The sequence below is a fragment of the Erythrolamprus reginae genome, chromosome Z (assembly GCF_031021105.1).
Source record: "Erythrolamprus reginae isolate rEryReg1 chromosome Z, rEryReg1.hap1, whole genome shotgun sequence".
NCBI classification, from domain to species: Eukaryota; Metazoa; Chordata; class Lepidosauria; order Squamata; family Dipsadidae; genus Erythrolamprus; species Erythrolamprus reginae.
Genome location: NC_091963.1, coordinates 46,765,607 through 46,790,141, shown reverse-complemented (window position 1 = coordinate 46,790,141; position 24,535 = coordinate 46,765,607). Strand labels below are relative to the sequence as shown.

General features: G+C 36.6%; 1 protein-coding gene across 7 annotated transcripts in view; it reads right to left on the bottom strand.

Moving 5' to 3' along the window:
- Positions 1–733: 733 nt before the first annotated feature.
- TAX1BP1 (Tax1 binding protein 1) overlaps positions 734–24,535 on the bottom strand; it is a 58,837-nt gene continuing 35,035 nt past the window's right edge. For 4 of the 7 annotated variants that reach the window (XM_070729306.1, XM_070729307.1, XM_070729309.1 and 1 more), the window contains exons 9-16: positions 23,273–23,497; positions 21,407–21,553; positions 12,960–13,085; positions 11,640–11,711; positions 10,079–10,259; positions 9,710–9,858; positions 4,470–4,555; positions 734–2,142 (exon numbers count right to left, since the gene is read on the bottom strand). In XM_070729306.1, the coding sequence (XP_070585407.1) occupies positions 1,941–2,142; positions 4,470–4,555; positions 9,710–9,858; positions 10,079–10,259; positions 11,640–11,711; positions 12,960–13,085; positions 21,407–21,553; positions 23,273–23,497 (1,188 nt within the window). In that variant the 3' untranslated portion in view covers positions 734–1,940. Of the gene's footprint in view, positions 2,143–4,469; positions 4,556–9,709; positions 9,859–10,078; positions 10,260–11,639; positions 11,712–12,959; positions 13,086–13,992; positions 14,109–15,737; positions 15,832–21,406; positions 21,554–23,272; positions 23,498–24,535 lie in introns of all 7 variants that reach the window. The other 3 variants (XM_070729310.1, XM_070729311.1, XM_070729313.1) reach the window with 2 other exon arrangements.

Below are 24,535 nucleotides of genomic sequence, written 5' to 3'. Positions count from 1 at the left end.
CTGCGGGACATGTTCTGTGGATTCAATAAGGGCAGATAAATTATGCTGTTTCATCACTCTTATCATCAAGAGATAGGCCTTCATTTTCCTCCAGTGATGCTGTAGGAGTCTCTTAATCCTTTTCAGTATCCTCCATAAACCACAGTCCTCCATAAACCACAGGGAGAGTCAGAACAATGGTTCAAGAGAGGTCATGTGATCCAATCCAGACTCTTGGCTGCCCTTTGATTCCAGGTTACCAAGGTTTGTCAGGCCACTAAACTAAACTTTCAAGATGTATTCCAGTTCTCTCTGAAACCCAATCAGTTCCATCAGTCACTGGGGATGACCAAGCCTCCTTGCAGAGAGGATAACGTAAGATAAATTCACAGACACCGGTCCAGGGTGTGATCTGATCATGACAGGGATGATTATGTTAGAGCCTCCTACCAGAATATGTTGCGATTGTTCTATTGTTCCAACAAGAAAATCTTATCTGGTGAATGGCCACTGTTTCAAGTCAGGTCCAAGATTATTTAGGATAGGGTTATGGCTGCCGTGGAGGCCATGAACTCTGGGATTACTTCTGAGATCACACTTAGGGAGAGCAAGTTGAAGTCCCCCAAAACTATAAGTTTAGGGAACATTGCCGCCAGTCCCGAGATGGCGTCTAGCAGCTAAGGCAGAGAAACTGATGCAGTAGAAACATTCCCAATTAATCCCAGCTTCAGAAAGAAGATCTCATAACCAAATATTAAGTGAAAGATAATTTTATTTTACTAAAGAGTGACTGTGGCAATTTTTTTCATCTGCAATAGTTTACAAAACATTTCCTAGAAGACTCAAGCAAGATTTGATTCAGACTTGAAAAATATAAGGAGATTAAATGGAAACACACACGGTTTACTTTTTCCTTCAATTTGCTATCATAAAACATGAAAAATTCATGTTTTTAATCCAAAAAGATCAAATTATTTAAGATTTTTGCAACTCTTAAAAATATAGTGGTTTAGATATACAGTAATCCCTCACTACATCGCGGTTCATCTTTCGTGGATTCGCTACTTCACTTTTTTTTTCAAAGGAGGCTTAAACCCATAAAATTAAAAATTCATAAAATTCTTCTACAGTACTAAATTAAAGTATCTATTAAAGAAACTGGTAGGATATCCATGTAGTTCCAGCTGAGAAACATTATAGAATGACCATTAAATACATTAAAAAATATATTTCCTCTACTTCGGGAAATTTGTTTTTCACAGGTGGTCTTGGAACGCATCCCCCATGAAAAACGAGGGATCACTGTATACAAACATTCAACAAATTTAAGGAGGAAATGTGCTAAGCATAAAATACTAAAAATATTGACTGTATGAACACAGCTTTGAATGTCTGCTTAAGGATTTAAAACATTGAAAATTTACTAACAAAAAATTAATAATTCAATTACACATTTATTGATAGCTCTAAATGCACTAATTTTCATAGTTTTAGTAGTATATTGGACATTTTAAAATTGGAATAATAATGATAAAGGTGAATACTATTGTAAGGTTTTTCTGCAAACATTTAATCACAACACAACTATATTTTTGCAACAGATGAAAAAACCAAGTCGCAGAAAGATATACATAAAATTATTGAAAAACATCATTTTATTAAGAAATAAACTTTAATATGTTAGAAGTAGCAAGAGGAAAACTGTCATCCCACCACAAACTGAATTCTGGACGCAAGTCTGAAAATTTTCTATGTGTTTATGAATTGTTAGCCATGGAATAAATGTTGACAGATACAACATACTTGACTATATATTAGATTGAGGATTAGGCCAAAGATTTATTCTAATCAACTGCAATGCTGGTCATAATTTTCTAAGCTTACATCATTCATGAAGCATTCCATTGTCTGAGATACCTTAAACAACCTACACCTGTTATAATGCATAATGATACCTCAATCTAATCAAAATCTAAAACATTATGATCAAAGTGTGTTTGAACATGGTTTTCAAAGGTCTGCTGGTCATAATCAGGAGGAAATTGTTCACGGCACATTGGACACACCTTCCAGTGACTTTCAACATGCTCTTCAAATTTGCTTTGATCGTAGTTAGGAGGAAACATCACTTCACAGAGTGGACATTTCTTGATGTGCACAAAACTTGGAATAAAAAGAGAAACAAGTGAAGATAACAGTGAAATTGAGACTAGTATTTAATATCTAACGGCATTATTTTTGTCATTGCTATTATCTAGGGACCGCCTTCTGCAGCACGAATCCCAGCGGCCAGTTAGGTCCCACAGAGTGGGTCTTCTCCGGGTCCCGTCAACTAAACAATGCCGCTTGGCGGGACCCAGGAGAAGAGCCTTCTCTGTGGCGGCCCCGGCCCTCTGGAACCAACTCCCCCCAGAGATTAGAATTGCCCCCACCCTCCTTGCCTTTCGTAAGCTACTTAAAACCCACCTCTGCCGCCAGGCATGGGGGAATTAAGACTTTTTTCTCCCCCTAGACCGTTCAAATGTATACATGGTATGTTTGTATGTATGTTTGGTTTTTATATATTAAGGGGTTTTAATTTGCTTTTAGTATTGGATTTTATTGTATATTTTCATGATTGTTGTTAGCTGCCCCGAGTTTTCGGAGAGGGGCGGCATATAAATCCAATAAAACTAAACTAAACTAAACTAATCTAATACATAACCAGAAATAGCAACAGTTTAAGAATTATATACCACTCCATAGCAATTATTTACCACTAACTGCTGTAGAGTTACATACAGCAATCCCTGAGTAGTTTACAAATGTTAGCACATTGCCCTCAACAATCTGGGTCCTCATTTTACTGGCTGAGATAATCTTGAACCGATCAGGATTGAACTCCTGCTGTGGACAGAATCAGCCTGCAATACTGTATTGTTACCACTGCACTACCAAGATTAATTAATGTTTTTATGCCATTGGACACAAATGGGTTTTCCATTTAATTCCATAATACCTGTTCTTAATATTTATCCAGTGTGTAGCATAATCTTCCCTAACCTCAGGACCCTCCAATATAGACTTTAACCTCCATATTTCCTAAAAGAAGGACGGACATTACTAAGAATTTGGGAAATCATAGCTGGAAAACTACCCAAGTTGAAAAGCTAGTAAATCTTGTCATGCACCAATATCCTTTAAGTATTCTTATACACCAGCTATCCTAATCAACAAATATAAGGTATATGTGTTGTAATCTAAAAGTTTTTCAGGGTACCATGTTTCTACCTTGGTCTAATTTACTATTCCTTCATCTCCATGGAGAAAGTTTAGGGAGTCTAATTGAAGTATAATTCATTAATCATTTTAACTGATGAGAATTCTCTATCAAAATTTCACTCAGTGCATTCAGCATCTTTAAAGTATAGAGTTTTCAATCACTGATTAGAATGAAGTATATCTTATATAAGGTATACTTTAAATTATTGAAAACATTGGCATTATTCAGGCCACTTACATGTGTGAGCATGATAAAGAATGAGTGAACACAAGGACAAGGGGACACAATCTGAAGTTAGTTGGGGGAAAGATCAAAAGCAACATGAGAAAATATTATTTTACTGAAAGAGTAGTAGATCCTTGGAACAAACTTCCAGCAGACGTGGTAGATAAATCCACAGTAACTGAATTTAAACATGCCTGGAATAAACATATATCCATCCTAAGATAAAATACAGAAAATAGTATAAGGGCAGACTAGATGGACCATGAGGTCTTTTTCTGCCGTCAGACTTCTATGTTTCTATGTTTCTAAATAAAGTGATAGATGAAACATGAAATGACAACAATAGAGGGATACCAAAGTGAAATTTATTTTGTATAAAAAATTACAAAACAGATATTAAGAATAGGGAGATGCAGCAACATATATTCACAGGAAGGAAGTGATGGCTCAGCAGTTAAAGATGCTGAGCTTGCCAGCTGGAAAGCTTAGTCTAGTCCAGTCCAGATTCAAGATCCAAGCATTCCTCAATGGGGAGCAGATCCCATTATCTGCCACAGTTCCGACCAAATTAGTAATTTGAAAGATTGCAAATGTGAATAGATAAATAAGTACCACTTTTGTGGGAAGGTAAAAGTGTCCCAGCATATAGTCATGTCAAACAATTATGGAAAATGTCTTCAAACAAAAGTGGCTCTTCCAATTAAGAAAGGGAGATGAGCACCGCCCATAGAGCTGTAAACGACTGGAAACCTTTGTTTTTATATTCAAAGGACCCAATATTTTTATCATAATTCCAATTTGGGAACATGAATGGAAAATAATTTATTTTCCAATTGTGAAAATTGATATTCAATTCTTCTTAGAGTTCAAGACCTGAGACTTAAGTTACTCCAGTGAAATTTCACTAATTTTTGTCCACAGTAAATGATCACACAATCACATAAAGTATAACAGTGAAATCTTGTGTTAATTTGAAAACACACCTTTGGCATTAGTACCTTACCTGGAATCAAAACAAAAGCCTGTCCCACGTTCAGGTAAGTGCAGATCAGATGGCTCTGGAGCTGAAGGCGCACTTGCTTCCTCGACCTACAAAGGAAGTGTTTCATTTTATTGGATGTATTTTCATCACAGAATTTTTATTTTTACTATGACTTTTCCTAGTATAAGTATGACATTCACAAACCAACAAAATTCTAAATAATCCATAATATATTTGTGTGAAATGGTATTTATCTTAACAGATTCATATTGTTAAGAGTATGTCATTTTCTTTGTTGAAGCAAAGAGCAATAAAATACTGCGCTTAATCTTTTTCTTGCCTCATCACTGTTGACAGCAAATGCAGAAGAGCAAAAGTCTCTTAAAGGACCTTGCTGAGGAAGTTTTCTTACAATACCATTAAAACCTGACAACGGCTGCTGAGGAAGCTGTGATGGGAACCATTTACAAACCCATCCCTTCTCTTTTAGAAATGAAGAGAATACCCTGCATTGCAAAACACACCATTTCAATAGAAAGACTAATACTTTGATTAGCAACTTTAACACAAATGACTTGGGACTCCATTCCTGCATAGCCCCTCAAAATAAAATGCAGTTCATAATAATACAAAGCTGTTGTGATTCCGTCTGAGGCCCCTCAGGGAATGGCTGATCCTCTGCCGGCTTCCTGCTCAGAGGGGGAGGATGCGGAACAGGAGGTTCAGGCAGACGGGGAGGAGGAATCTCAGGCTGAGGGAGAGGGAGGACAGCCAGAGTCCCCCGAGAGGGAGCTCTCCCCAGCAAGCAGCCTGGATTCCTTAGATGAAAATGCACAAGCAATAATCGATCTCCGGCAGAGAAGAGCAACACAACGAAGGGGACAATTAGCCAGGTACTTTCAGCACTAAAGAGGCAACAGCTGGGTTTGGGTGTGGTGCTCTCTGGAAAGGCTGAAAAGGCAGACCCACCCTTCCTGGCTTGTGGAGTATTATCTTTGGGAGTCCTGGGACCTGGCTGTGATCTTTGGCGTCTTGGAATTCTGGTTTGTGACTTTGAATACTGAAACCTTGGGGGGGAAAGGTGTGGGTCTTATTCTCTACAGTGGTGTGTGTGCCAGCAAGAAGTCTGCTGTATTGTCTGGCCATCAGGACTCTGCTGTGAAGTCTCATAGCCTGCCTGTTGGGAAGAACAGGTTTTTCTCTGTGTTTATTTTTCAAACTATAAAATGCTTTTGCTTTTACCAGTGTGTCTGGCTGCTTTTTCCAGTTGGTGTTGAAGTCTGGGGGCACCCAGACAGAACTCAAAGCAAGCCTTCATTTTATGAACAACTATATTAAACAAGGAATACACTAGAGCAACATATGAAATAAATACAAAAGATATGGACAAGTTACTGATTATAAAGTTTCTTTACAAATTTGAGTGTTGTGAAACAGATGCAGTTTGCAATGATACAATTTACTATCATTCTGCAGTGAGAGATATTGCCCACACTACTTAATTTTAATAATTCCCCTTTTCATTTTTGTCACTGGTAATCATGCTAGCAGCATTAAAGACATCCAAGCAGTCAGATATAGAGTTGATTAGCATATTTAGCCCAATAGTGACTATTGGGAATTATAGTTTATTCCAAATAATTTTATACTGAATGTAAATGCATCCAGCAAAAGCAAAATGTGGGCACACATATCCAAACTGCCAACTGTTAGTGATTAGGCATTAGGCAGGTACCATTCTGAAATATTTTGTGATATGATTTTCAGACAATGAAAATGTGATATGATTTTCAGACAATGAAGATGATCGAAAGCATTCATGAATGAATAAATCAAAACTCCCTGCAGTTTCAAGTAGGATCACCAATGGTGATGAGTATTTGAAGTTACCATTCAATAACATCTGGAAAGATAATTTTTACAATCATTTATTTAACAAAATAATTTACTGAATTACAGTAGTAGCAAAAAGAATGAGAAAAATATACACCAAGAAAATTTGTATATGCTCTCAACTATTCATCTATTACAACAGGAACATGAATACAACATGTATTTATTAGTCCAAAGTTCCTTATGTTTTATTTAAAAGATTATAACTGTAGCCATGTTTCAGTCCATATAAGAAAGGTATATAGATGCACCTAATTTATTTTTTATCTCTAAAATAAATTCTGCTTGAAAATGCTCTTCAAATTTCTAAACAGCAACTATCATGGCCAAATTGTATGGATGTCATGTACGCATGTTGATGGGTTAGTTTATTATGGTTTTCAATTAAGGTTTTATAGTTTAGATTCTATATTTGATTTCTTTTAATTGTTTTTGTAATTTATACCGTTGTAAGCCACCTTGAATCTTTCCAGATTGGACGGCATAGAAGTTGAACTAATTAATTAATTAATCAATTGATCAATCAATAAACAAACAAACCGATTTATTGATATTTTAACCCTTCCACCAGGTGTCATACACATAAAAAGGTTTTTCTGCTTATTTTAAAGGAATATTACTTGATCAGTGGTTTTAGATTGATATTTGTCAGGTTCTATATGTTACTACAAAATAGTTACCGTATATACTCGAGTATAAGCCGAGTTTTTCAGCCCAAAAAATGGGCTGAAAAACACAGCCTCGGCTTATACTCGGGTCATTGACAAAGTCACCACACGAGGGCACCATTGCTTGAGCCAGAGCGAGGAGGCACCAGCTTTTGTCTCCTCTCGCACGCCGTAGTTCCTCTCCCTAGCTCAAGCAAAGGAGGCAGCCATTTGCTCCAACCGAGAGGGGAAAAAAGTAATGGTGAGTAACTATTCCTTGCTCTCTCTGCATTGCCTTTAGTCAGATTAAAAAGGCCCCCTGCTGTCAGACTCTCCTCCCCCTCCTTTGAAAGGATTTAAACTGTTTAAAAAATGGTATTTTGTGGTAGTTGCTGTCCTTGCTTGGATAGGATCTAATAATGTGTTATGAGGCAGAGCTAGACAGGAATTCTTTTTCTATCTGTCTATCTTTCTATCTATCTATCTATTTTTCTATCTATCTATTTTTCTATCTATCTATCTATCTATCTATCTATCTATCTGTATCTATTTCTTTCTATCTATCTATCTATCTATCTATCTATCTATTTTTCTATCTGTCTGTCTATCTTTATATCTATCTGTCTATCTATCTATCTATCATCTATCTATCTATCTATCTGTATCTATTTCTATCTATCTATCTATCTATCTATCTATCTATCTATTTTTCTATCTATCTGTCTGTCTGTCTATCTATCTTTCTATCTATATCTATCTATCTATCTATTTCTATCTATCTATCTATCTATCTATCTTTCTGTCTGTCTATCTTTCTATCTATCTATCTATCTATCTATCTATCTATCTATCTATCTATTTGGTTTTCTATGCTGATAACCTCACAGCAGCTAATGCTGAAGCTCTTCTTTGGATACACTTATTTGTTTGTTTGTTTGTTTGTTTATTTATTTAATTGGATTTGTATGCAATGCCTCTCCAAGGACTCAGGGTGGCTCACAGCATATATAAAAACAGAATAATGTAAATCCAATTAATGATGAGAAGGAATCCAGTTTTGAAGGATTTTAACTCTTAGGTTTTAGCTTTGTTCCTGATCGAGCTACTTTTTTTACTTTTTAATTTATTGTTAATATTGTTAATTTGTTTACCCTCTTTTAAATTTACAGAGCTAGTTTACTGGTTTTCTTTAAAATAAATATTCTAAAACATGTCTCAATTAATGTAATTTTATTGTTTTCCATTTTTATAAGTTACCAGTAGCCACTGCATTTTCTAACCTCGGCTTATACTCGGGTCAATACGTTTTCCCAGTTTTTGTGGCAAAAATTGGTGCCTCGGCTTATACTCGGGTCGGCTTATACTCGAGTATATACGGTAGCTTTTTTTTTTTTGCTAAATATTTTTGCCTAGCCAGTTAATTCCTTTTTCTGACAAGTTGAAAAGCCATATTATAATATGTTAAAACTTCCATTTGATGTAGGACAAGAACCATTTTTGAGAACAGATATACACTTGCTCAAAGTTAGCTCTCATTTGAGCACATTAGGATTCTTCTGCCTTGTTATAGAAACTAAGCTATGTCAGCAAATGAGCACAAGACTTAAGCTGTGTTCCTCTTGGGTTTGCAAAAGGGTAAAGCACATAGATTAGAAAGAACACTCTCCTAATTAAACTGCAGCAGATATCTAGAGAGAAGAAAAATCTGTCACAGTAAGTGCAATAGTATCTATGCCAAGAATAGTCACATTAAATATGCAAAATGTGAAATAAAGGTAGGCAGGCACACTATGCTTACATTCAAGGTGTTAAATAGGCCAAAAAAAGTTCTGAGAGCTTCCATAATTATTCCCAGTAATGGTCTCAGAGGGCAAAAGGCAAGAGGAGAGATAAGGTCTATTTCATTAATAATACTAAGCTTCAAGGCTAAAATTGTGCTGCGTGAACACTGATCAGTTTCTCAAAAGGTTAATAGCAATTAAATGTGGCAAACTGAGCGAACAGGTCATGATATCACAATATTTGCCACAGTAAAGGACTTTTTTTTTAAAAAAAAATCTTATTCAACGGATTCTAAAAGATCACAAAATAATAGTTAGCTATTAAGGCTTTATTCATTTTATTTGAACTAGCAACTGTCTTCATGTAAAATAGGCATTTTATGTTACTGGCAATTTATGTTACTGGCAATTTTCTTTGTTCAGAAATAATGAAATAAAATCCTGATCTGAATTTTGTTCATTTGTGGTGAATATTTGTTAAATATTACTCCATCAGAAACCTTTTCTTGATATATAAACTCCATTACATTATTTTGAATTCAAAATATAGATTTCTGTATAGTATTCCAATTAAGGAAATCCTTAACATAACCCCGCAGGCCAGCTAGAGTTTAAAAATTTCTAATTTTGAAACTGCATGTGGAAATTAGTACTTTGGCCATGTTTTTGATCATTTTAATCATTAAAACAACATAGTGATTAACAGCACTGGCTAGCAAAGATAAAACTAATTTTGATATCTTTGAATAAATGCTATAACTGACTTGTATAATAATAAATACCATAGATGCTACTGACTTTAATGAACCTTCTAAAGTGTGATATTTTCACTTCATTTAAACTGGAAACTTTAAGAGAAATATTCAGATATGCTTGAGCGGGAGATGGAGACATAACTTAAATATAAGAAACATAAATGTTGTTTTTACTTCGAACTTACATTATTATCCTCAATATCTTCTAAACCCTCAGGGCGACTGAGATTACGAGCAGGCTGACTGCATACCACATTATCTTCAAGGTCCCAAGGGGCTGTTTTCATAGGTGGCCTTTGGATGTCATCAGGATAAAAAGCATCGTCTGCTCCACCTGAAATCATAATTAAGGGATGAACACCTGTTTATATATAATGAAGCCTTTTCTGAAAGGTCATATTCCAAAATATCTTTATCTTTAGTTAAAATTATTGAAAGTAATAGCCATGTTTATGAATGACTACAAATTAATTAAGTTGCTTTGAGAACCTGTGATATGCTTCCAAAGGAATTTTTCCTAGTACAACTAATTGACAAAAACTGAATCCTCAAACCTCTAGTTTCCTGGCTTGTGTAGGGATTTCCATAGTGCAGAAGTGGTACACTAGGTAATATAGCAGGATTCTGCCCATTATCTTCAGAATTAAGATCTGGATTGAGAAAATGTAGTGCCTGCTGAGAAATCTGTCCTTCCTTGATCCTTTCTGTTTGATTTTCTGGTCTCCTTCCAGGTTTCTAAAGAATGGTTGAAAAATAATGCTGATACAAGGAACAAAACAGTCTTTTAAGGCTGCTTTATTTAGCTTTCTCTTTTTCCATTATCTATAAAGATATTTCTTTAAAAATCTTCATATTTGCAGTACTATAAATGTCTACCTTGATATTGTCGCTCGTTTCTTCTTCTTTACGTAATCTGAATTATGTTATTCTCTTTGGTATAACATAACTAAAAAGTAATAAAACTTAAATTTATGCAAAATTTGTTAGTTTAATATTGAATGTTTTAATTCTTAAAACTTTCTGAACTAAAACTTAAACTAATACCTTTTTTTCTAAATTTGATAAAATAAAATCTTTTCTAAAACTAACATGGCTAGTTAGGGTTATATTATAATACAATATAACTTCTATCTTAATTCCAGGGCGACTGAAGTATTTAGCTTTCAAATATATTTCCAAAGATGATATACCTGTACTTACATGTCTTGAGGCTGGGGGAAAGAGCTGTTTAATGACTGGTATGATAATGACATGGCAGGAAACTGTGCAAATTTTATTTTATTTTTTTGGTATTTGCTACCCTAAAATCATCATCATCACTGTCATCATGGCTGAATTTCTTTTGTTATCGCAATAGCAATAGTACTTCAACTATATACCACTTTACAGCCCTTTCCAAGCAGTTTACAGAGTCAGCCCCAACAATCCTCATTTTACAGACCTCAGAAGAATACGTCAATCTTGACTCTGGTGAGATTTGATCTACCAAACTGCTGGCAGTCGGTCATCAACAGTAGCCTACAGTATTGAACTCTAAGCAGTGCTCCATCACAGCTCACTGCAGTTATCACACAAATCTACTGCCTTATGTTCTTGTAAGCTTTACAAACAAGGTACCTAACAGTTTAAAGCTTCCATAATAGTGGTTCACCGGTACTTGTTAATTGGTTCCAGAAGGTGCAATGAATATTAAAAGCGATGAGTTCCACATTGACTTATCACATGGCTCTTTTTCCAGCCAGGGAGGACTTCATGTCTCTCCCTTTCCTAAGTCAGAGACCTTCCCAACATGGCTGACTTCCTGTCCTTCTTCCTTCCTGTCCTTTCCCCATGGTCAATACTCTTTTCTATTGCACTGTGTCAAGTCACATAAGTACTAGGACATTTTCACATCAAATTCATTATAAAATTTTATGTGTTCTGAAGCTGAGTGCCAAAGTTCCTTTTCACTATGTTACAAACTCACATTTAATTATATACCAAAATATTTTTTCTTCTTCTCACTACTACAGTATTCATATTCCGGTTTTTACACAACTTTTTGTACTAAAATAGTTCCAAGTGCCACATGACAGATATATATTATCAGTAGTTCACTGATACTAAATTCAGTACCTTCTCATTGCCGAGAGCTCCCATATGAAATGTCAATTCATCTATCTGTCTGTCTTTTTCAGCCAACTGCATCTATTTAAAACACAAATTAAAATATTAGTGACTAAAAGACAGTTCTCCATATATGTGTTCAGAGTCAGATACTTAACATAAGGAGCTTGTATTATTGTCATAATTTATAAGATATACTCTCATATAGGTGTGGGAAATATTACATAATTATTTGTTCAACCCAGTTCCTTATATTGATTGTACTTGGTTTTTGTATTTATGTTTTGATATGCATGTGGTATTACGTTAAGATGTAATACTAGTCTTTGAAGTACCATGTTGGGGTGAGGACATGAAGAACATGAAACAATGGGAGAAGGCAAAACCAAAAATTCCCAGTCAATTAAAAAATTTAATTTACTGAATTAAGTTGATAATATTAACTGTTTCCCATTTATGCATTTTTAATATAACAAAAACATAAACTAAGAATTTTAGGGTTGTAAATATTGTAGGAGACTGTTCTCTCCTACAATATTTACTTTTCTTTCATTACAAAACAAGAGTTTCTGCAGTCACTTAAGATGTGGAACACAATTAGTACTTTTCAAATCAGGCTACAAAAACAATGGTCATCCTTGTGTAATAAATGACATGCTTCCTTGTGTAATAAATGTCATGTTCACAAGAGCCAACTCTGTCATAATAGTCCCAAAGCCAGACAAATCATTCTGTATCACCGAAGACAGTAGAGAAACAAAGAGGTGACACATTCAGTGATAATAGTTCTATTGCAAAAATTTGACTTCAATGCTTGAATAAAGTAAGTATAGGTAGCCTTTGATTTTCAACCACAATAGGAACTGGAACTTCCATTACCAAGCAACATAGTTGTTGTGAATCATGTCTGATTCTTGTTGTGAATCTGGCTCTTCCCAATGACTTTGCTTGCTGGAAGTCCCCTGGGCAAATTGCAAATGGCAATCATATGACCTCAGGATCCTACAAATGTCATAAATACACTACCCCAAATTTGATCACATGATTGTGGAATGTTCATAAGTTCAACACATAAATCACTTTTTCCCAGCTGTAACTTAGTCATTAAATAAATGGTTATACTGTGTTTCCTTGAAAATAAGACCCTGTCTTCTATTTTTTTTTCCTATTTTTATGTACTCAAAAATCCGACTGGAGTTATTATCAGGGGAAACTGGGTACCTGTTAACACTTCCGTTAATCACCAACTCTAATTTCCCTTGCAAAGTGATTAATTATAAAATTGTGTAACCATATTAAATAATTGTTCAAATAAGGGTTAGGGCTTACTAAATACTGGTCTTTCACAACAGCTAGTTGTTGCTTCACACTCTCACTAATTTTCACTTGATCCTTCCATTTCAGTTCCAATTTGGCCAGTTCATCAGCATACATCGTACACTTCAATTTCTCATCCTAAGGAATAATCATAAATCATCAAGGTTTGAGAAACCCACAGATTATTTTGGTCAAGGTTTTTTTTAACTGAGCATCCAAAAATTGAGTTGTTTATTAATTGCCTCTAATCATACATAATTTGACATTTTAGCTAAAGAATAAAATAATGAACACTTCAAAGTGTTTAGTAGTCTTCTGCACAAACGCACAATTCTTTTTCTGCCAAATAGTTTCATTTTGAGTTTTGGATCACTGCAAACACACTCCACAAAGTTTTGCAACTATCAAGTGCACCCTATATCCAGAAACAAAAATCAATTGCCATTCATCTCAATAAACAGTGTAATCAGTTATGAAATATTATTAAGTGTTAGTAAAATCAAAGAAGACTATCATCTTCAGAATATTATTTGATATTAGCCATGTTCATTGAACTTGCAAAGAAATATAAACCTATTTCTTTGCAAATTATTTTTCATCCCTTTTGATATTGGCAAACTAATACATGGGAAAAAAGGTACACATTCAGAGCTTCCACAATTGTTTTAAAATTATTTTGATACAACTGAATAAAAGTAGCCTTAGGCAGGGCAATACTATGTAGTACTATCATATAAATGACCTAGAGAATGCAAATTTATGAATATTTAACAACATGCAAATAAAGCAGGACCTTTTTCAGAGTAACCGTAAATATGAAAGTACAGGCTTTCTTCAACAAAAGAATAAATGTCATAAATATGTCATAAATATATATTTTCTATCTGTAGCCTAGGTTTCAGATCTGACTGACTTTTAAATTAATTATAAAGAGACATTAACCTACAAGAATTTTTCAAATACATCAAGCCAAATGTGGACATAAACATATTAAAAAGACTGAGGTTTCCTATGATGACTCCCTATTTTCTTCTATTTTACTTACTGACATCGGCTTGCATTTCATAAATTTCACTGTTCTGTTAGAAATTTCCTTATTTTTTTCATGAACTTGTTCCTTTTCTGAAAACTCCAAAACTGTATCAGATGAAATGATGCTAACTGCACATATTGAGGAAAAATACAATTTTGAATGGATAGTTCTAATGAAAATGCAGTTTGTTTACACTCTAGTGACAACATATTCAAGGGTGCCAGATATTTATATTTACTGACTTTTTGTAAAGGCAGCAAAAGAATGCTTAAAGCTGAAGGCAAATCAACATTTTCTGGAAGACTGACCCCTTCCCTCTCCTCAGCCTCATGATTAGAAAATTATTAAAGCAGATTGAGCCAGATGGTGGTAATAGAATAATCCCCCCTTTCCCACCAAAAGGAACAGGGAATAAGGACACTTGATCTAAAAGGGAATTACAAAGCAGCTTGATTCTGCAAACATGATAAATCCCCAATCCACTCCCCATCCTTCCCTGGAAAGATAACTGAAATGGAAAACCTCCCCAGATAAGACTGGCAAAGGAGACCTGTAAGATTAAAAACAATAGGCAGTGTTTTCACTTGCCTTCTTGGTAACAATGAGTATTTTCAGTCATTAACAACAACAACAACAAAAAACACCCTCTAAAAAAAAGAGCAGTATAGCTCTGAAAAATAAAATGGTGATTCTTGCCAATTTTTGTTTTAAAAAATGTATGAGCAGAGATACAGTTTGTCACCATTCTCCAGGCTCATTGGCGGCAGTCAGGAACAGAATGATGTGGAAGATCCAATACTGAGCTCTGAATTGACTGCTTATATATTAATTGCAATCAATGAAGGAAAAATTCCCCTAATCTTGCTAGATTCTGTCCAGTCTGATGCCCAAAAGAGCAAGGAGGAATTCAATCATGGCTTAAAGAAAATGCCTGGCATTCTACCAGGTATAACTGGAGCCAGAGTCCCTAAAAAGACAGAAATAGTCCACCACAAATTATTCCACCTCATGATCCTCCAAAACTCCTTAGATCTGATTTTGTAGCAGCAGAGATAAAAAGATCTGAGCTCTCGTCATTTCCCAATTATAGCAAATGACTAGTAATCTTCTAAAAAAAGGAACCAGGGGAGCTTAGACTTCACTTGCAAATAGCTAAGTGCAATTTGAAACTGGGAAGTAATTGCCTCCTTGCAAGTGAAGATAAATTCTGATCCTGCCTATCAGAAAAGGGAAGCGGAGCATTCCATTACAATTTTCACCATTAATAGAAAATTATTGCTTTCTGTTATAAAAACGCTAAGAAATGCTAGTTTTAAACAGTATAAGGTTGATCGTGCATGCATGTATATATATGTGTATATGTCTGCATATACATATATATTTTCACGCTTAACTAAATCAAAGATCAGGAATAAGTATTTCCTTATCCTCTGGAATCTAATAGAGAGATGCTACACAGGTGAAATCTTTGCATTAAAAAAAATAACCTCTGGCTAAAACAAAACATGAAATTCCTAGGGCTGTTTCATGATGAAGACAGCCCTACGTGCATTTGACAAAGTTATTTCCATGCTTTAAAAAAGGCCTGTAATTAATTCATTTAGATTTGCATCCTATGCCAATATTAGCCCCAAGAACACTTTGATTTTAAGTTTTACAACAGCTACCAGTGGTAGAGAAATTCATGCTATATATGATTTGGGGGATTTTTAGATTTCAGCTTAATTTTTCTAAGGGAGCACAGAAGGAGCTGATACCTGGAGATGCGGGCAATGTTTTATCACCTGCTTCGACTGTAGAAGTTTCATTTTTTGAGCCATCTGTCATATTCAGCTGATCCCCTGAAGTTTTCTTTATATAAAAGATTTTATTTAAAATATTTCTTTCATTAAAATGATTCTATGGCAAATTCTTCAAACAAATATAATAAATATAATCCTTCAGATACAATACCAATTAAAATCAAAACTTTGTCCTAAGAATCTTTATCTAAATACCTCAGCAAGAAGGGAACTCTAAATACAATGCTATATAACTTGATATATTCTAGACATCTAACAATATCTGTGAGTCCACTTTTTTCTCTAACACATGTTTGTGATATTTATTTTATTTATTTATTTTATTTTATTTATTTTATTTTAATGCCGCCCTTCTTAGACTCAGATATAAAAGATTGTAGTGAATTCTTTGTAGAAGATCAAGGAATATGGATGCTAATAGGGAGAAGGATGCACCTTTAAATACTTTATTTTAAAAAATGGACTATAGATGATCCTTGACCTACCCTGTTTCCCCGATAGTAAGACACCCCCGATTGTAAGACGTATCGGGGGTTTCAGGGGGGTCGGCTAATATAAGCCGTACCCCGAAAGTAAGACATATGTCTTACTTTCGGGGAAACACGGGGGTATTGCCGCCTCCCTCTCATCTAGCTGCGCGCCGCCTCCTGCCCACGCCTGTGCCGTCCCCCTCTCCATACGTCGCTGCGTCTGACACCTCCCTCTGATCTTAATGAGCGCCGCCTCCTGCCCACGCCTGCGCCGTCCCCCTCTCCATACGTCGCCGCGTCTGCCACCTCCCTCTGATCTTAATGAGCGCCGCCTCCTGCCCACTTCCGCGCCGCCCCCCCTCCATACGTCACCGCGTCTGCCGCCTCCGTCTGTTCAGGTTGTTAATAAATGTTAATTTTATGGTTAAAACAAAAAATTCGACAATTTTTTTCCAATATAAGACATACCCCGAAAGTAAGACATAGTGGGGCTTTTGGGGATAAAAAGAAAGTAAGACACTGTCTTACTTTCGGGGAAACACGGTATGACTGTAATTGAGTTCTCAAGTGGTAATAATTATAAAATGGGTCACATATGACTGGAGCTGATTTTATGACTTTTTGTATAGTAGTTGTTAAGCAAATTTATTTGCTTTGAAGCAGTTTTTTCCAGAAAGCAAAAGAAAGGCAGATTCCAGCAAAAATATCCTAGTAAATTGTGATAATGTGAACACATGATACTGCAGGTGGTTCCAATCTTCGGACTATGATTGTAATATTCCAACACCTGTATAACCCACCATTTTATCACAACTCACCTCTCATTTTAGGCAAAATAATCTAAATGTGATACTTGTGTGTGGTAAGCATAACGATCTTAAATATTTTCTATCTATTATTTAAAAGTATTTGCCTACATCCTCCAAACACATACTTATTTGAAAATCAAAGCCAGATAGAAACGTATTTTGAAGTACTAAATGTTAACATCACAGAAAATAATACAGGTAGTCCTCAACCTAACAGTTCATTTAGTAACCATCCAAAGTTACAATGGCACTGAAAAATGTGGCTTATGACCATTTGCACAGTTATGACCTTTGCAGCCTCCCCATGATCATATGATCAAAATTCAGATGCTTGACAATTGATTCATATTATGACCACTGCGGTGTGTCAGGATCATGTGATCAATTTTTTCAACCCTTTGACAAGCAAAATCAATGGGATAGCCAGAGTCACTTAATGGTCGAGTTAGTAACTTATCAACTGCAGTGGTTCATTTCACAACTGAGGCAAGAAAAGTTGTAACAGAAACTTTGAGCTGAGTTGTGGTCGTAAGTTGAGAACTATCTATATTCACTCTGCATTGTATTGCTTTTTAATGATGGAAAGCGCACCACAAAGCGGATGCTTTATTTATCTGTAATATTTAATAATTAAATTTGAAGAAAAAAGATAAATTAAAAATTAAAATGTAATAGGACATTGCAGATTTGGAACAGATAAGTATTAAAATTCAGCAGCAGAGGTGTGATTTTCTTCCTATCAGTAAAACGAAATGGAAACACAAAGTCTAATTTCTTTCCCAAAATTCTTTTGTCCAAACCTAATCCTTCATCTTCCGTATATACTCGAGTATAAATTGACCAGATTATAAACTGGGGTACCTATTTTTGCCACAAAAATTGGGAAAACTTATTGACTCGAGTATAGGTCTAGGGTGGAAAATGTAGTGGCTATTGGTAACTTGTAAAAATGGAAACCAATAAAATTATATTAATTGAGGCATCGGTAGATTAGATAGATAGATAGATAGATAGATAGATAGATAGATAGATAGATAGATAGATAGATAGATAGATAGATAGATAGATAGATAGATAGATAGATAGATATAGATAGATAGATAGATAGATGACAGACAGAGCTAAAAATAAAATAAAATAAAATAAACTGGCCAGATCCCTTTCTTCCCATCGTGCCCAGCCAAAAAGAAGCCGCTGCAATCCCTGGCCAGGGATTGGGCAAAGTGGGAGAGAGATAGAGAAGCCAGGCTGCTGTTGCCGATTCTGCCGCTTAGCATTCCCCCCACCTGAGAGGCTCCAGGCAAAGCTGTGGGCTGAGTCCTTGAAGTCGCTCCGGGAGAACCTCTGCAGTTCTTTGGCCGGTTTCTCTTGTGGCTCCTACGCCACCTTTCTCGGGCACTTTGCCTGCCACTCGCCTGCTGCTCTCACGTTCCCTTCATTCCCTCCCGGGCTTTAAGCCTCCCCCTCCTCCCCCTTCTCCTCCTCCTCCACTGCTCTCCTTCACCCACATGCAACATGCAACCACAACACCGCACCCACAATATCCCACTCATGCCTTAGTCTTAAGAATACGGGATTCCCAGATAGACAGACACACACACGCATGCACATACAAAACCAGGAGGGAGGCTTGTATCTCTCTCCCTCACAGGAAGGGTCCTCAAAAACCACCCCCTTGCCAGCCCCCTGCAGGGAACCCCCAGAAATGCCACCAGCAGCTTCTTTCCTGGAGGGAAATCCTGGGTTGGAGGGAGGGGAGACAGTGGCCACCCACCCTTTGCTTGGCAATGCTAGGGGGGAATGCTAAGCAGCAGAATCAGCAACAGCAGCCGGGCTTCTCTATCTCTCTCCCCCTTTGCCCAGTCCCCAGCCAGGGATTGTCGCGGCTTGCTTTTTGGCTGGGCGCAATGGCAAAAAAGGGGTCTGTCTATCATCTGCAGTGAAGGGGGCTCCCTCTCCTCTTTGCCTCCCTCTTCCCACACTTGCTTTGGCGGGGAGAGGGGGGGGAAATGTCCCTTCAGTGAGAAATAATTTGTGTGCTTGCAAGATGCCAGAGGGGAGCGTCTGAAGAGTCACTGCCGGCGCTTGGGCCATTGCAGTGCCCAAGCGCCATCAGTGACTCAAGTATAAGTCGAGGTCAGATTTTTCAGCACCTTTTTGGTGCTGAAAAACTTGACTTATACTCGAGTAAATACTGTAATTTATATTTATCAGTCAGGTGCTTAAAATGATGTTTCCTCCTATTTTGCAGAAATTCTAAATCTATTTCTCAGAAGATTACCTTGGTAAATGACTAAAGGGAACGTTAAAGGAAACCAGGAGAAATAATATGCATTAAATTACAAATAACTGTTGAAATATTCAATAAAATATGCCATCTTAATGCATCATAAAAATTTAGCCTAGCAAGTTCAATTTGTTATTCTTAAGAACCATCTGTCATGTTACATTTATTATAAATTGATCAATTTGTTCTTTCAGATACATAGAATCAGATGAAATTATGATCAATAAAAGCTAGTGTAACAGTAAAAAAAAGCAGAAATACTACAGTTTTACTGCAGATTTCAGAGTTACACTATTTACCTTGGAGAATTAGGATCAGGAATTTAGCCTATATAAAAAGAAGTCACAAAAAGAGGAAATTCCTGTTGTAATGGAGAATATATGTGCTGTTTTCCCCTAATAATTGAGCCTTTCATTCTGCTATTGTATGATAGAGATCCTCTATCATAATTACTTTTGCTCAGTTGATGAGAATTTATTCTGACAAATCATAATGAACTGATTACAAAAATTATCCATTATTACCTTTCCTAATGCATAAATATTAATACACTTACTATTAATATACTAATGCATATTTTTCTTCTTCCTTTGTAAATAGCATTAGCATTTAGACTTATATACCACTTTACAGCCATCTCTATGCGGTTCACAGAGACTAAGCATATTGCCCCCAACAATCTGGGTCCTCGTTTTACTGACCTTGGAAGGATGGAAGGCTGAGTCAACCTTGAGCCTACTGAGATTCAATCTGCCAAAGTGCTGGCAGCCGGTGATCAGCAGAAGTAGCTTGCAGAACTGCACTCTAACCACTGCACCACCAAGGCTCTTATTTAATATATATATAAATATATATATATAAATATAAATTATATTATATAAATAATATATTGCACTTTAAGGCAATTACATTTTTTCAGGCATTATCAAACACTGCAGTAAGAATGTGAAACATTCAGATAAATTATAAACTATAATAGACAACTGTTAGCATTCTGGATAAGGATTAACAAGAAGTTGCAAATAAAAATGGAGTAGGTTACTACATTTTTGCATGTACAGTGGTACCTCTACTTAAGAACTTAATTCGTTCCATGACCAGGTTCTTAAGTAGAAGAAATCTGTCCCATAGGAATCAATGTAAAATCAAATAATGCGTGCAAACCCATTAAGAAAGAAATAAAAGCTCAGAATTTGGGTGGGAGGAGGAGGAGGAAGAAGAAGAGGAGGAGGAGGACAGCTGCTGCCGAAGGAAGAAGGTGAGGTGAGGGGAATCAAAAAAATCCAAAACTTTAAGTCTTTAAAAAAAAAAGGGACTCTGAGGCAGCGAGGATGAGCACTCGCCTCCAATACACCCGACGGCGAGGTTGCCTCCCATAGACTGTTGCTGTTGCTGCTGTTACCTGCTGCCTCTTCCTTCCCATGCTGAAGAGCTCCCCTCTCCTCTCGCTCGCTCGCTTTGTAGCCGGCGCCTTTCCTTCACTGTGGTGACTCCTCGGCTGCCCAGAGCGAAGGGAGCATTTCTTTTCTCTGGATACTGGCAGAGGTTTATTCCCTGTCCAAGCACCCAGAGAAAGGAAAATGCTTCATTTGCTCTGGACTGCCAAAACCTCCTTAAACGCCACCAAAAGGCTCCCCCGGCAGCCCAGATGGCTAGGATTAAAGGGGGAATGGCAGAAAACTGGCCAGGTCTTCGTGCCGCTCTCAAATTTCCTGGGGAATTTTTCCGGGTTCAGTTTCTTAAGTAGAAAATGGTTGTTAAGTAGAGACAAAAAATATCTTGAACACCCGGTTCTTATCTAGAAAAGTTCTTAAGTAGAGGCGTTCTCATGTCAAGGTACCACTGTATTATATATAGGTATGACACTCTGTCTACTGTACCTTAGTTCCAAATTGTCTGCCTTACTTCCAATAAATTTTAGAGGCTTGTTGTAAAACATTCATGAAACTTAGGTTACCCAACTTTGAATTACTTTGAATTTACGCTTTTCCAAAGATACACATTCTATTGTCTGCTTCATCCAAAAAAAAATATTAATTGTATAAAAATATAACTTACATTCTGGTTAATACATTTATTGACTTGTTTTTGCAGCTTCTGGCATTCTTTAAACTTTTCCTTGTAATGCTCAGCAGCCATCTGTAGACGAAGCTTTAAATCTTCAACTTCTCTGCGTAGTTCTCTCTCTGTAACATTTGATGTTCCCTTTCCCCAAACAAGAACATAAGTATTCTTTAAAAAGTGATTTTTCCACACTTAAGCTTTTAAGTCAACACATTGGATCCAGATTCAAAAAACAGACTAAAGATTCACCAAGATTCTTTCAAATTGCTAAAAAATTAAAAAGTGATTTCAAGAAAGCAGGATCTTGAGAAAAGTGACAGAGTTTGAAACAATTATAGAAAACAAAGGATGAGTTAAGAAAAATACATAAATATTGAAAGACATATTGAAATATGAGATAGAGTTGGAACAAATCAAAGATTGTATGATGATATATACGCAAATCTTTAAAGAATTAATATATAACGATAGGAAAAGCTTTGGGGGGGAAATCAAAGTTATTCCACAAGTAATCTATCATCTCAAGATGATAAAAAATCTACTCAAGATCTTGTCTAATAAAATTTCCTTATATACTACATATTTTATAAAAAAGCAAAAAAGGCAAATTTAGGTAGCAATAGCAATAGAACTTACCACTTCATAGTGCTTTACAGCCTTCTCTAAGTGGTTTACAGTGTCAACATATTGCCCTCAACAACCTGGGCCCTCATTTTACCCACCTCAAAATGATGGAAGGCTGAGTCAACCTTGAGCCTGGTAAGATTCGATCTGCCAAAATGCTGACACTGATGATCAGCAGAAATAACCTGCAGTACTGTACTGCTTTCTAACCATTGTGACATCACGGCTCATATATATTTGCAATATGGTTTTTACAGAGAAAAATGTGCTTAGTATTTTTTGTTTTATTACACTTATTTAATGTTTTTCTTTGTTTTAACTATAAAAAATATATAACAAAAACAGTTCATTTCCTATTGGCGCAATGTCTATAATTGACAAAACGTAAGAAAGAAAAATGTGTTATTGGCTTCAGCTAAATGATTTTATTATGATACAATACTTTTTATTTTGATGCAAAATAAGATAATTACCCTGATGTAAGTACGATAATTGATATGGAGTAATATAATTATCCTGATGTTTGTTTTAGAAATGTAAGTCAATTTCCAAAGAAATTCTCCCCCATCAAGACAAATGTTAGGTTACAATAAATTAGCTTTAATTATGCGGAAACATAAAATGAATTAATCCAGTTTAAAATAATGCAATGGAAGCTGTACCACTAATACTCTATTCAACATTTTGGCTATATCCTATTATAATTTCAGAGTGGAAATTTTAAAATACAGTATATGAATATATGAAAAGCATTTAAAGCTCCAAATTCAATCTAAACATACTTTACTATACTGTAAATGATGTCCATTATTAAGGTAAATATTAAATAGAATAGAAATCTAATCTCTAATAGAATCAAAAAGAACATGGCAAAAATGGCATGAATGGGTTCAAAAGAGAACATAAAACCAACATAATATGAAACAACAGTACAATTGAAATGACCTACAGTTACCGTGTAAAAATAATGAACGTAATAGATTTTATAATTTAAAAATATGAAATACAATGTATATAATGAAATGAAACCGGTCAAAACTTACTGTCAGAATGTTAACTGAGAACATGTATAATCTGTAATTCAAAATAATATGTGATGGGAATGATATAAGAAAAATTAATAGATTTTTTTAAAAAAAGAAATCTAATCTCTGAGGAAAGTTATCTAATTAATTTCATATGAACTGACACTACAGTGTTATAATGAAAATGTAAGAACAGAACATTCCTTTTTACCTGTTCATTGTTTTCTGAAGAGGTTTTTTTAAGTTCAGCTACTGCATCATTCAGTTGTTTCTTCAATTTTTCATTTTCAAGTCGAGCACTATGAAGATCTGCCATTGTTTTATCACGCACATTTACTGCATCACTTAGTTCTTTTGACATGAAAAGAACTTCCTGCCTGCTTGCCTGAATTTGATCCTCAGCTTTCCGAAGCTGTTCTTTTAAACCTGACTCTTCCTATAAAAAATAAAACATCACTTTTATATATTATTCTTAATTTATTGTCTGTTATCCTTAAGCAAAACAGAAAAACAAATTTCCAAGGAATAAATATTAGTAATGTATCAAATTCTTCAATTGTTGGAGATTATAGCCATCTGCTGTTGCCCACGGTTCCAAGCAGTCTGTTATGTATACAGTGATCCCCCGCTCGTTGCAAGGGTTCCATTCCAGGAGCCCCCGCAACGAGCGGGTTTTCGCGAAGTAGCGATGCGGAAGTAAAAACACCGTCTGCGCATGTGCAGACGGTGTTTTTACTCCCACAGCGCTAGCGAGGAGCCGAAGATTGGGGGCGGCGCGGCTGTTTGCCGCCGGCATGGGGGGCTTCCTAGCAGCCCCCCAAACCCGGGTTGGGGGTCCGGGGGGCGCTGTCTCTCGGGGCTTTCGTGCTGAGTCCGGGAGCGAACTCGCTCCCCGACTCAGCTGGAAAGCGCCGAGAGACAGCGTGGACAGGCCCGTTCCTTGGCGCTGTCTCTCGGCGCTTTCGAGCCGAGTCCGGGAGCGAACTCGCTCACGGACTCGGCTCGAAAGCGCCGAGAGAGAGCGTGGACAGGCCCGTTCCTTGGCGCTGTCTCTCGCCGCCTTCGAGCCGAGTCCGGGAGCGAACTCGCTCACGGACTCGGCTCGAAAGCGCCGAGAGAGAGCGTGGACATCGCCCGTATCTAGAAGAAGTTGCCACCCGAGCGCTCTTGCCCGGCGGGAGGCGAAGCATATGGGTGGGGGGGCTGTCAGGACACCCTCCCACCCCAGCACTTTGCATCCCGCCGGCAAAGAGCAATAAGGCAGCAGCTTCTGCCGGACACGGGCAATGGGCGGGACAGAGAAGCGGGAAGAATCAGGAGGTTCCTTTGGCGGCTGGAGACTGCCTGGCACCCGCTGCAGCCAAAACAACAAAGCCAGGCAGCCCCCAGCTGCCAAAGGAGCCTCCTGATTCTCCCCGCTTCTCTGTCCCGCCCATTGCCCATGTCCGGCAGAAGCTGCCTCCCGTGCCGATGT